The following is a 12,997-nucleotide window of genomic DNA, read 5'->3' as shown; positions in this document are numbered from 1 at the left end:
TCAAAAAGCGCAACATTACAAATAAATATGAACTATTAGATCACTATACTCTATTGATTTTACTTTAATTTGTAACTCTAAAGAATTGAATTGATTAGTTTAGTATGGGTATATACTGAAAACGGATAAATTGGGGAAAGGGTTTTAATAGAAGGAGAAAATAGACCAATAATAATAATAGTAATAATTTTTAATATTATAAGATTAAAAATTATTTTGAAATTATAAGATTTAATTATTTCTTTTTACTTTTTAAAACCCCGTACTAAAGAAATAGACAAATAAATTAAAAAAATGGATAAAGTATATAGTAATATTGAATCTATGGATCATTAAGCTACCAAACGCGCTAAAATTAAATTAAAAGTTGTTTTCTTTTTCATAAAGGATTTTTTTAAAAAAAAAATAGCTGAAGTGTTTGACACTTTGACTTTACTGAATTAAATGGCCCCAAGAATATCATTATTTTCAACGTGTGGGGTCCACTTGACCAAACCCGAAAACTTGGACTCGTTGTCGCCCCCCTTTTCCCGTTTTACACGTTTACCCAAAAACTCACAACACACTACTCTACTTCATAAATAATACTCTCTCCGTTTCATAAAGAGTAACCTGATTTAATTTGACACGAAGTTTTAAAAAATAAAGAACACTTTTGAATCTTGTGATTCTAAATTAAAGCTATGTCAAATGTACTAAATTGTCCTTCAATCTTGTGGCTTTAAACATGTCACGTGAAAAGCTAAAATTAAAATGTTATCAAAAAGAGAAAGAGGTCATTCTTCTTAAAACAAACTAAGAAGAAAAAAAAATATTTTTTTTAAACGAAGGGAGTACTAATAACAATAATTTTCAAAAAATTATATTTAATAAAACACTATTATATAAATTGAGACGAAAGAAGTAACATATTGCGTCACAACTCTCTAAGTTTTGAAGTCTTGCAAGTGATAAATAAACCAAGAGAAATTTTAAAATAGAAAGAAAGGATAAAAAAAAAAGAATAGCGCATTATGTTATGTGGAATATGAAAAAGAAATCCACTTGTTTAATTAAACTAACCAATATAGTTGACCAAAACGACGTCACCTAAGCCCACTTTGACTCTCCCTTTTATAAACATCCACACGAATAATATTCTCACAAATCACTAAAGGATAGCTAAAAATGGTGAGAAATAGGAGAGAAGAATTATACGTTACCGTTCCCAGCCTTTTCCGATGTCCGATATCCATGGACGTAATGAAGTCACCGGTGAGTCTCTGCACCGGCGTTACTTACGATCGGAGTTCCATTCAAACTTGGCTTTCACAAGGTCATAATACTTGTCCCGCCACTATGCAAACCCTTCCGTCTACCGATTTCACACCTAACCTCACTCTCCGGCGGCTTATCAACGTCTGGATTCAGCATCAGCCGGCGAGCTCACCAGGGTCCACAACGCCGTCTTCATCCTCTGTTACAAAGTCGGAAGTTGTTGAAATTGTCAAAAGTCTCAACGGCGAGGTCGATAGGTTGAGTTCCTTGGCGAAGATTGTGGAATTTGTTAAATGTTCTGGTGAAAACAGGAGGTTTTTTGTGAATTTGAGTGATGCGATTGTGAGTGTTGTTGGAGTTTTGGTGGATTGTGATGTGGTTGAGGTTTGTGAAGCGGTTGTTGCGGTTTTGGATTTGGTTGTATCGGAAAATGAAGTGAAGGAGCAGTTGAACAAAGAGATTTTGAAGAGCGATAGGAAATTTCTACCGAAGTTTCTTTTGATTCTTCGAAAAGGAAAGTTGAGTTCGAGGATTCAAACCGCTCGGATTCTAGAATTCATCGCATTAGACGCCGATTCGCAGCGAAAAATGGTCGAGGAGCAAGGTTTACTCTACGAATTGCACGTATTCACTAGCACGGAGACGAACCGGTTCGCGATCGAAGCCGGTTTATCAACTCTAATCGCGGTCTCAACCACCAGACCGGCGAAAAAAGAGCTAGTCCGGTTCGGAATTGTACAAACCATCGGGAAAATCCTTAGCGGTTCGGAAACCGCTCGGGCGGTGGTGGAGAAGTCATTGAAGCTGTTGGAAACAGTAGCGACGTGTACGGAAGGCAGGTCTGCGATAGGTAAAGGCGAAGAGTGCTTGTCGGTGATAGTTACAAGGCTGATGAAGAGCTCGAAAGCAGCGACAGAGCACGGGGTGACAGTACTGTGGAGCGTGTGCTGCTTGTTTCGTGATACGGCGGCGCGTGAGGTGGTGGGAAAGGCAAATGGGCTAACAAAAGTTTTACTGGTAATGCAGAGTGATTGCTCCGCGGGGGTACGGCAGATGTGTGGGGAATTAGTCAAAGCATTGCGCGTGGTGAATAATAAAGATAAGAGTTATTCAAAGTCGTGTTTGGCGAGTTATGATACCAAAACTACTCACATTATGCCCTACTGAAAATATAATAAATACCACTCTTAATTTGTGTTGACTAACCATCCATACCAAAACAATCAAACACTAGTTTTTATTTTCTTTAATTAATAATTATTACTCCATTTGTTTGTTTATAGAAATAGAATTAGGTAAGTTTCATGCTGTAAATCCAAAGGAATTCTGCTAATGATACAAATGACATCAAACTGTTAGCTAAATACATCATAAGCTCGTGATATTTCTTCATTGTCGTCATTAATATTATTGTTATTGGTTTTATATTGTTGTCATGATTGATCAGTTTACGGATGATATGATATTATGATGTGTTTATTATTCATAAATTATATAAAAATTAGTACATTAATAATTTATTTCTTATCCAACTATCAACCAAACGATCTCATACCCTAATAATAAAGTGATGTGCTGTAAGAAGTGTGAGATGACTGGATCAAAGATGGCAGGTGAGCTGGAGCTGAGACTGACCTCAAAATTATAACCTGCATTCAATTAATATCCCTTCTTGAAAAAATAAATTTCGATATTATTAATTATTTCAACGCAATAGAACTAGCCAGCAAGTAAAAAATGTTGTTGATACTAACTAGTCGCAAGTTAGATATAAAATTAGCCTATGAAAATTATGTCATATTAAATTTGTTCAAATTCAAATGGATTTGCTTATTAATTTATCTATTTTGATTGATTCAAATTTAATTTATCCAAAAGTTGAGCTATTTAGTCTAAAATAGCTCAATTTGAAAATTATGTCATATGTACCTCTAATTATGTTGCATCTTTTATAATAGGGAAAAGGGTCTGAAATATATTTGAACTTTGACCGAAATTACAGTAACGATATCAAACTTTGGAAATGACATTTTACCCCCTACACTATTTAATAATGTATTTTAAAGGTATATATGTGTCCACTTGGACATCATAAATATTGCATAATTATAAATAATAATGTGTCCACGTGAGCACATATATACCTTTTAAATACACTATTAAATAGTGCAGGGGCTAAAAGGTCTTCTATAAAATTTGGTATCGTAACATCAATTTCGATTAAAATTGAAGTATTTTTCAGACATTTTTTCCTTTATAATATGTGTTAATCATAGAAAATTATGCAACTTCCACCTATATTTATGCTCGGAAGTAGGGGTATCAACACCATTTTATTAGTTTGATTACATATTCGGTCTAAAATAACTCAATTTTTAGATAAATTAAATTTACTAACATCTTTTATAATATGTTATTGCATCGCTTGATTAATGAGAAAAAGGTGTTTGGCCAAAGCAAAAAAAAAGGTGATCCAAGAAAGCAAGCTAAATAACTATTTCGATAACTAATCAGGCCAAAAATGAAAGTGATCAAAGAAAGCAGAATGCATGTTCTATTTTTCCAAATCTTTCAAGATGAAAATAGAGAGATTGACTTAACTTTATCTATGTAATTGCATACAACTTCGCTTTGAGTTAGGAGTAAGGCAAGACTCTCTTTGACGGACCTTTTTATATTATATTATGATATATGACCTTTAGCCTTTTCACCACTTTGGGTTGTCAGCTCGCTTCACACTTTAATATACATTATCGAACTTCCGATAAATAGAATCTCCATGCACTTTTTGTCTCCTAGCCTCCCCTCATCCATGAATCACCCCCCCCCCCCCCCCCCCCAACTTATACCCACCTTAGGTGTTGTTTGGTGTCTCTCATACCTTCCCTTCTTGATATATATCTAAATAGAATTAAATTTCATTTGACTCATCTGATAATATAAGTACCTCCGTAAGGACTCCCATCTCAACATCAATTTGCATTATCTTGTTTTTCGGAAAACAAGAATAGTAAGAAATGAAATAAGTGAATGGAAATAGAGGAATGTAGTAAGAATCGAATGTTGCAATTTATGATGGAAGCTAACAAGTAAGCCATTTAGTTTTTATCTCCTTTTTATGCTCTTTCTAAATGCGATAACGTTATGTTTGGAAAGAGATAATGCTTTGATTGGAGAATATCCAAATCATGGATACTCTTCTTTTCCTTTTATACAAATGATTAATTATTAAACTAATCAATTAATATTCAACAATCCGTTGTAGTCTAGTTGGTCAGGATACTCGGCTCTCACCCGAGAGACCCGGGTTCAAGTCCCGGCAATGGAACAATTTTTTTTTATTTGAATCGATTTTTATAGGCCTAATTATGAATCTATGATATTTTGTAGTAACTTTTATTATTTATTTTGTATCTTTTCCCTGCTTTAATTTTGTTATTACTATTTCCTCTGTCCCATATTAGTTCGATTTTCATCGACCTGAATATGAATCTATTATATTTTATTAGTAACTTTTGTTCTGTAATTTGTTTCTTTTCCCTGCTTTAATTTTGTAATTACTGCTTTCTCCATTCTATATTAATTGATTACTTTTTTTATACTCATATTAAGAAATTATAAAGGCGGAATGACCTGGGAGACCCATGTACTTGACTTCATTTGTAAGTTGGATCCTCCTAATTATCAATTTGTCAACTGAACCCCTAAACTCATCAGAACACAATATTTTAGGGGTAAGCAATTGTACTTCACACACACTAGTTAGATGAAAAAATGGCTTAAAATATTACGTTATGATGAGTTTAGGGGTTCAGTTGACAAATTGATAATTAGGAGGATCCAACTTACAAATGAAGTCAAGTACATGGGTCTCTCAGGTCATTCCGCCAATTATAAATAAGATGGTAGTTTTACCAATTCACCTCTTAAGAACTTCTTTGGAACTTGATAAATAAGTGTGAATATTTTTAAAAAGAATTAATTGCAAGGATAATATAGAAAAAAAATCAATTAATGCTTTCTTGATTTAGTTTAGTGATGAACTTATATGAGATAACTATTTTTAGTATAGTGACCAACTAATATGGGACAGAGGATATTGACGAATTAATAACATACAATTGTGATATCGAAAAATCTCTTGTTCTTAAATATCAATTGTCTTTAGTTGCAATAGGAACATCTTTCGCATATGTGATGATTGAATTTCATTCATTTTTTGCTTGAAATTTTTGCTTTATGGGGTTGAATTCAGTCATTTATACTTAATAAAGTTTATGCACATATAATTAAAGTTTAATCTTCTTCTTTTTTCAAACGTCAATCATATGCAACTTCAAATTTGTAAATTTTACATATCATGAATAGGTATAATTATAAGTTTGAATCATTTGATCGTCTAATTTACAAAATAGGTACAAAATGTAAAGATCTTGTAAGTTTCGTAATTTGTAAGTGGGCTAAAATAAAGTATCCAAGCCCATCCAAAGGTGCATCTAACGACCTCACATCTTGTACCTACACCAACAGGTTTTGGCTTTCCATTTTCCTTCATCACATCCAAAACTATGCGCCAAAGCCAAAAATCAGTGAGAAAATAGCCATGGAAACTCGAATTGGCAACTCCCTTAGCCTCCTTCTACAAGACCGGAATGACCTCAAAACAGACTTCAACTCCCTCTTCAACAATCTCAACACTTCCTTTTTTTCTACCCCAATTCTACATCACAAGAACCCCAAATCAACAAACCATCGTTTCAGTCCCAATTTCAAGTTTTGCTCAACTTCTGTTTCTATTGAAGCACAAATCAAGAACCCCACTTCGAATTTTCTAAAACCTGCTACTAGGGACTCCTCAAAAGTTCAGGTTCTGTTCAAGAATCTTTCTGTTGTTGAAAGAGCACTTATTGGTGCAGCTGGTGGTGGCATTGCTGGTGCATTCACGTATGTATGTCTTCTCCCACTTGACGCAATCAAAACTAAGCTTCAAACTAAAGGGGCATCGGAAATTTACAGTGGAGCAATTGATGCTTTTGTCAAGACTTTTCAAAGTAAGGGGATTCTTGGGTTTTACAGTGGTATTTCAGCTGTAATTGTTGGGTCTACTGCTTCTTCTGCTGTGTATTTTGGGACTTGTGAGTTTGGAAAGTCAATCTTGTCGAAATTTCCGCAATACCCATCTGTGCTTATCCCACCAACAGCTGGTGCAATGGGGAATATAGTCTCATCTGCTATAATGGTGCCGAAGGAGTTGATTACTCAGAGAATGCAGGCTGGGGCTAAAGGGAGGTCTTGGCAGGTGTTAATGGGAATCTTGGAGAAAGATGGAATTTTGGGGTTGTATGCTGGATATAGTGCTACATTGTTGAGGAATTTGCCTGCTGGGGTTTTGAGTTATTCATCATTTGAGTACTTGAAAGCCGCGGTATTGAGTAATGTGAAGAAGGAACGTTTGGAGCCATTTCAGAGTGTTTGTTGTGGGGCATTGGCTGGTGCAATATCAGCTTCACTAACAACCCCTTTGGATGTGGTGAAGACTAGGTTGATGACTCAAGTTCATTCTGAAGCTGCCAATAAGGTTGGTGCTGTAATGGTTACTGGTGTCTCGGCTACTGTTAGACAGATATTAACGGAAGAAGGCTGGGTTGGTTTTACGCGGGGAATGGGTCCTAGAGTACTTCATAGTGCTTGCTTTTCAGCTCTAGGGTACTTTGCGTTTGAGACCGCTAGGCTTACAATTTTGGATCAGTATCTGAAGCATAAGGAGCTAGAGACTCTGGTTCCTGAAGATGATGCAACCCAGGCCAATTAGAATGTATGAGTAATGGTTCTTACATACAGCTGTTAAAACCTTTTGTAAGTGCACTTCTTTCTTATTGCTTACAATCATATCTCTGTAGATTAATGTCTTCACAAGTTGAAACCTTTTGACCTTACAAGTTGGAGAAGAAGAATGTCTCTGGATTTGTTTGCTAAGTTTAGGCGGATATGTGTCGTTGCTCACCTCCTGCTTTTCTCTCTCTTATTCTGGCACTATATTACTACCTTATAGCTTAAATGATTTGAAATGTAGTTTGGTGAGCTCTGGTCGTAAGCAGCACGACTTTTACATATTGAATCTTATGTAATCCATTTATTGCAAAAATCAACTAAACAAAAACAAAACAACTGCTTATCTTCTAATTATGTATGGCACTTAAGGTAATAGTCTTGTACTCTTGTATATGCTTACCTGAATGCAAATGCGAGAACATCAATCTGCCGTTGAATAATTAATATGAATTTGATGAAGTTGTACAAGAGAATGCCTTATTTTGGAGCTCCACATTTATAGATTGAAAGACTACAGAAATGAACCATGAAAATGGAACAGATAGCAGCAGGGTAACACAATGTAAATATAGATACGGACACTATTGGTTGGTTTGCTAGTTGATAGAATGATTGTGTCTCATACTTCTTCATAAGAAATGAGAATTTCTCAGGTTGCAGTTTTTTCTTTTTTATTTCTTTGCTTTCTTTTCATTGAGTGGAACACAAAGTGGCCCCACTGTTGATGTGACAGTGTTTTCTGGTGAGTTGTTGTAGCTAAGTCCTGTCTAGGAGGATTGTCATCCCGGTTGACCTTTGTGGCCAAAGTAGTATTATGCTTAATCGTCTTTACATACTCTATTGCCCTACTCTGCTATGTCTGATGCAGATAATAGTTTTATAGTGTAGTCAAGTCGCCTGAATGACATTTGAAATTTGTCTTTTTCGGATCATCACCAGTCCCTTAGAAGATCTCCTTTTTAACTTTGTTATTAGGCTGTCACTGTGCTGGATTTATCCTGCATATCATACAGCATCTTCAATCATGACATGGAATGCACAAAATTCCTCCAAAAGCAGCAGGTACTGAGCATCCCTTTAAGCAACCATCTAACGAACGTGTTAATAGCTGATCAATAGGAAAAAAAGGGGGAAAAAGGGAACTGCTAATGCCAGCTGAGAAAATGTCTTGAAATCCATTTAAGTATGTTATTCAGGGGATCCTCCTCCACGTTATATATTACTTTCCAGAATCTCCTGCTTGCATATAATTTGGTTTTCTTAGCTCAGGGTTGTACTTTTTTTTTTTTTCTTTTTTTTTTTTTTTATGATGGTAGTGTTTGGGCCAGCTTACGTGCACCTCAACGATTCCATCGGGTACTTGCTGCCTCACACCAGCACATGTACTGGGTAACTATGCCTTCAAATCTTGGGATAAATGATATGTTGAAAATTGCTCAAGAAAAGCTGTGGCTGAGAGGTTTTACGGAATGAAGGTTGTAATTTCCCGACCTTTAGGGATCAGAAAGCCTCTATTAGCATATTCAACAACAACAAACCTAGTGAAATCCCACAAAGTGGGGTCTGGGGAGGATAGAGTGTATGCGGACCTTACCACTACCGCGAGACTATTTCCAAAAGACCTTCAACTCAAGTTAGATCACATTAACTAAAGCTAAAATAGTTTGTACATAAACTGCCAAGGTCCTTTTACTAAGTAAAAATCACTGGCTTTAGATTGTTCACTGTGTTGGAATTAAACTCTGATCTCTTGGGAGGATCATTTGACCCTTTGCCTGTGCCACCAGGTGCTCTTTTTCACAACAAAATCACTGGCTTAGATTATAGTTATCTTAAAACAATATCAATTCCAAGTCAAAAACCTATTATTCGTTAACAAGGTCAATAGGCACCTAGTATACTCCTAAACATCTGAAACTCGCTATCTCAAGATTTTTAAATGTCATACGAATGATCCTAAGCTTTCTGTCTATTACACTGGATATCTGCATCTTCCCACCGGTGCAGGTACGTTGTTACTTTGTCCGCCAAGGATTAGGCAAATGAGAAGAAATCACTTACTTTTCTCATTTTCTGCCTGTCTAGAATTTCAATACATAACATTTTCAAGCTCTTCTTAACTAAGTTGCTCAGACTCTTCACTTTTGGTGCCGCACCCGTGTCGATACGACATGGGTGTGGAATCCGTGTCCTATTTGGTCAACAGATTTTGGGTACTTTGACCAAAATCGATGGGGAAAGTCTGGACAATTTTAATGATTCCTATTAGTCAATACAAAAGCCAAGGTGAAATTGAAGAAAATGGAATACCTTTTATATAGAAATTTCTATGTCACTCCTTTACCTTTAATCTCCTTCCAAGATTCTCCTCAAGTTCTCCCTATAATATCTCATAATTTAGGTTTTATAACTCTATTTTTAGATATTTTAATTATTTTTAGGTGAATCCCCACACCCGTATCCATACATGGATCCATATCCCCGAATCTTAAAAATTAGATCATGAAGGATCCGACCTCTAGATCCGCACCCGCATCGGACACCCGCACCCGAGTCCGAGCAACTTAGCTTCTTAACACCGGCCTAACTCTCAGCTACATTTAACCTTTAACTCCACGACTGAATAGGAACTAGACATATAATGTTTCAAGCAACTAACAAACCAAAATCTCACTAGCTCCACAAAATAAATGTTGCAACAAATTAACTCTTACGTTCTACTATTCGAACTTATTATTGGTTATGATTTTTTCCGATGAAGTGTTATGATAAGTTGTGAATCATGCTAACTTGGACATATAAAACAAAATAAGATTATGTCTCTTGAAAGAGGTACCTTGATGCTTGTTGACATAAAAATTATAATCAAATGACTAGTTCCATGATAAGAATATCGAAATGAAGCATAACCTTACATTAACACTCATGCATCAATCCTTGAACTAGATTATGAGGGTATCAGATGCTACCTTTTCCCATCTAACATGGTTCGTTCTCTCTTTAACCATTGATCCCCCTCCCCTCTCCCCCGGGGACTTTCATTTTAGACATCTAGACAATCTCAAATTACCTTACATTTTATTATGTGGATTGTGGAAGCACATCATTTTCTGGTTGGCGTACTACATCTTCACCTTAGTGCTGTCTTTTGAATAAAATTTGTCTTACTGATTCAAAAAGATGCAAAAGTGCATCCTTGCGCATTGTTCTTGGAATTCTGCATATATTTGCTGGATTTGTGTTTTATTTCATTTAACAGTTAGACTTGGGCCACTTGGCAATTCAATTTGGTCCCTGAGACTGTCAGGAGAACATAATAATGTGGATTGCATGCTCTCATATTTCTCAACTTTGGAGTGCATTTTCTGAGAAATGGGAATGGGGTAGCCAATATTTCTTCAAATTGTCAAGGGTTGAATACCGGAATCTTTGTTCATTGTTGCAAACCAAACAGGTCATTAATGGCTTAACCCAGTTGTGAGATACTGCATCCACAGCCTTTTGCTAAGTGTTACATGACTGGCCCAATTTTGATATTGAGTCATCAACTTGTATTAGAAGTTTAGAACACTATGTTCCTTGACATTGAAGTTGATTGGGTCTGTGATCTGATATCACCTATTGGTAGTGTGTATTTTTACCATTGATCATCTCGATACCAGTTTCTGTTTTAGAAAGGAGGGAGTGGGGGGTGAGGGGTGGGGGGTGGATTTAGCGTGATTAACTCTATATATCAGTTAAATACCACTAAATGTAATGATTATGTTAGCATTATAGTTCATACAGGTAGTAACTGCAGAAATGTCCCCTAGGGCATATAGTCATTTTTCAGTTAATATACTGATCAAATAACTCTTATTCAAAAAAACACTGCTCAAATAACTGAAAGGATCACAGCATACTAGGCAATGGTTATCAGCAAATAACCATGGAAAGATATGTTTCAGGTACCTGGGGCCTATAAACTTCTTTATGTTTCCTTTTGTTTTTTACTGCTGAAGCCTACTGCAACCATCTTGTGAGTTATGACATATGCTTCTCAATCAAAACTAATAATCACGGGAGCTTTTATTCAAGAGAAATTAGTTTAACTGAAATTCATGTCCAAATTTCTTAAATCAACTTCAAAGTTACCAAGTTCAAAAAAAAAAATCTTATATCAACTTCAGACAAAAATGATCAAAATACTTTGACAGTCATCTATGTTGTACATTTTAGATGCATGCTTTCCCCCTTACAAGGTTGTGCTCTGGGCTGAAAGATTAGTTTACTTTTTTGACTTAACAACAATTCCAAGTACTAATGTTCTTAAGTCTTCAATTTTAAAAATATGTAAGTGACTTAGAGGATTTGATAAATGGATGAAATAATTGGTGGTTGTGGCTTTTCACAAACGATATTTACACCTTGTTTTATGCATTAAGCAGATTTTCAAAGATCACATCTTGTTATAAATAAATAGGTAAAAGAGTTTCTGTTGGGATATAGACATACAGTTTCTTCAGGTTTTTAGCAGCTGAGTATTGTAGTACCAAATGGGCCAAATAGCCATTAACTCTAGAGTTTTATTAGTTTTCTTTTCAGTTTATTTCCTTTTCTTGGAGCTTCTGCCGCTTTTGTTTTTGCCAGCATACAATTTTTGTTTTGATCTATTTATTTCACTAAGGGGGTTCAAAATATGAAGAAGAATGCACACGAAGAAGTCAAAGGGGTTTCAACATTTGCTATATATATACATTAAATAAATAAGGGAATTAACTAACCATATACAAACAGTGTAATTTTCTGTTGAAGGGGTTTCGGACCCCTTGGCCCTACCTAGCTCCGCCCTTGGCTTTGAGATTTTATGTCAAATTAAATCAAGCCTTACGCCATATTGATTCTGAAGAGAAGTTTTATATTCTACCTTGTGGTGATACTAAGCCAAGAGAATTGGGCAAACTTGGATAGGAACATATTTTGTGTATGACACTGAAAGATTATTGTCCTGCGAAGCCACTTCCTTTTAATTGAGCCTTCTTCTCCTCGTCTAGATAGCCTTAATAGTTAGAAATACTAGTTGTCGAGTTTGAGTATCAATCATGCTATAATGAAAGAAGTCTCAATGGATTGTTCAGCCAAATAATGTGAAGAGTTGCATCTTAAACCCATAAAAGCTCTTAATACTCTGTGTCTTCTGTTTTTCCGAGCCATTATTTGAACTTTGATCTCTAAAAGGCAATGCACATCTGTGATGATTACGTGTGTTAACTGTTAAATACTTTTTAATTAGCAGAAAAGAAAGAAGCTCCTTTCTTTGTAGCTATGCCTTCTATTGAGATATGCAATTATTTTAACCAGTTGTACAGTATGTTTAAGTTGGCTGGTTCTTCTACTCTCGTCTGCTGATCCGTTGACCTTTTTTTCTTTCTTTTGTAGATGCCTCAAATGAAGCAGTAGCCCTGTTCGGGACTTCTCTCTTCAGTTAACCATGCCTGTCATCGGCAGCAAGAATCCTACCTTGTAATTCCTGTAACTAATTCAGAGACTTGGTCATTTTATGTCAATGAATAGTATACAATAAATAATTATATTATCTTTTCCTAGGTACGAGCTCATAGTTGTGCTCCCTCCTTAGAGATAGAGATTACACAGCTTTTGAAAATTTTCATCTTTAGAAAAGCTTCCACGCTGATTGTATTTAAGTCAAGAAAGGCTTGTTTGGTACTCCAAAATACCAACATTTTCAATATGTTTTGCAGTTTCATCAATGAAGAATTTGTGTATCACATCTGAACAAGTGATGCTCTTACCAGCAGCTACCTTCTTCTGTCAATTCAACAATGACTTTCTTGGAGTGAGTTGCCTCATTTGGTTTTGGCTTCACTAGTGTATACCTCGTGGAATCAGATGCATCATTTGAACTTAT

At 35.6% G+C, this 12,997-nt stretch overlaps 2 protein-coding genes and 1 non-coding gene across 3 annotated transcripts; all 3 read left to right on the top strand.

Annotated features, from left to right (window-relative positions):
- The first annotated feature begins 1,125 nt into the window (after positions 1-1,125).
- On the top strand, positions 1,126-2,682 carry LOC125849851 (U-box domain-containing protein 28-like). Its single transcript, XM_049529819.1, has one exon. The coding sequence runs from the start codon at positions 1,168-1,170 to the stop codon at positions 2,422-2,424; it is 1,257 nt and encodes a 418-aa protein (XP_049385776.1). The 5' UTR covers positions 1,126-1,167; the 3' UTR covers positions 2,425-2,682.
- A 1,830-nt stretch (positions 2,683-4,512) lies between these two features.
- Positions 4,513-4,585, top strand: TRNAE-CUC (transfer RNA glutamic acid (anticodon CUC)). Its single transcript has one exon. It is a non-coding gene; the product is annotated as a tRNA-Glu (tRNA).
- Positions 4,586-5,617: 1,032 nt separating this feature from the next.
- On the top strand, positions 5,618-12,820 carry LOC125849835 (protein MITOFERRINLIKE 1, chloroplastic). Its single transcript, XM_049529803.1, has 2 exons — positions 5,618-7,113; positions 12,508-12,820. Exon 1 carries the CDS (start codon positions 5,618-5,620, stop codon positions 7,067-7,069), a length of 1,452 nt encoding a protein of 483 aa, XP_049385760.1. The 3' UTR covers positions 7,070-7,113; positions 12,508-12,820.
- The last annotated feature ends 177 nt before the right edge of the window (positions 12,821-12,997 follow it).

Source organism: Solanum stenotomum, unplaced genomic scaffold (genome assembly GCF_019186545.1).
Source record: "Solanum stenotomum isolate F172 unplaced genomic scaffold, ASM1918654v1 scaffold11127, whole genome shotgun sequence".
NCBI classification, from domain to species: domain Eukaryota; kingdom Viridiplantae; phylum Streptophyta; class Magnoliopsida; order Solanales; family Solanaceae; genus Solanum; species Solanum stenotomum.
This window is presented reverse-complemented; position numbering and strand designations above follow the sequence as displayed.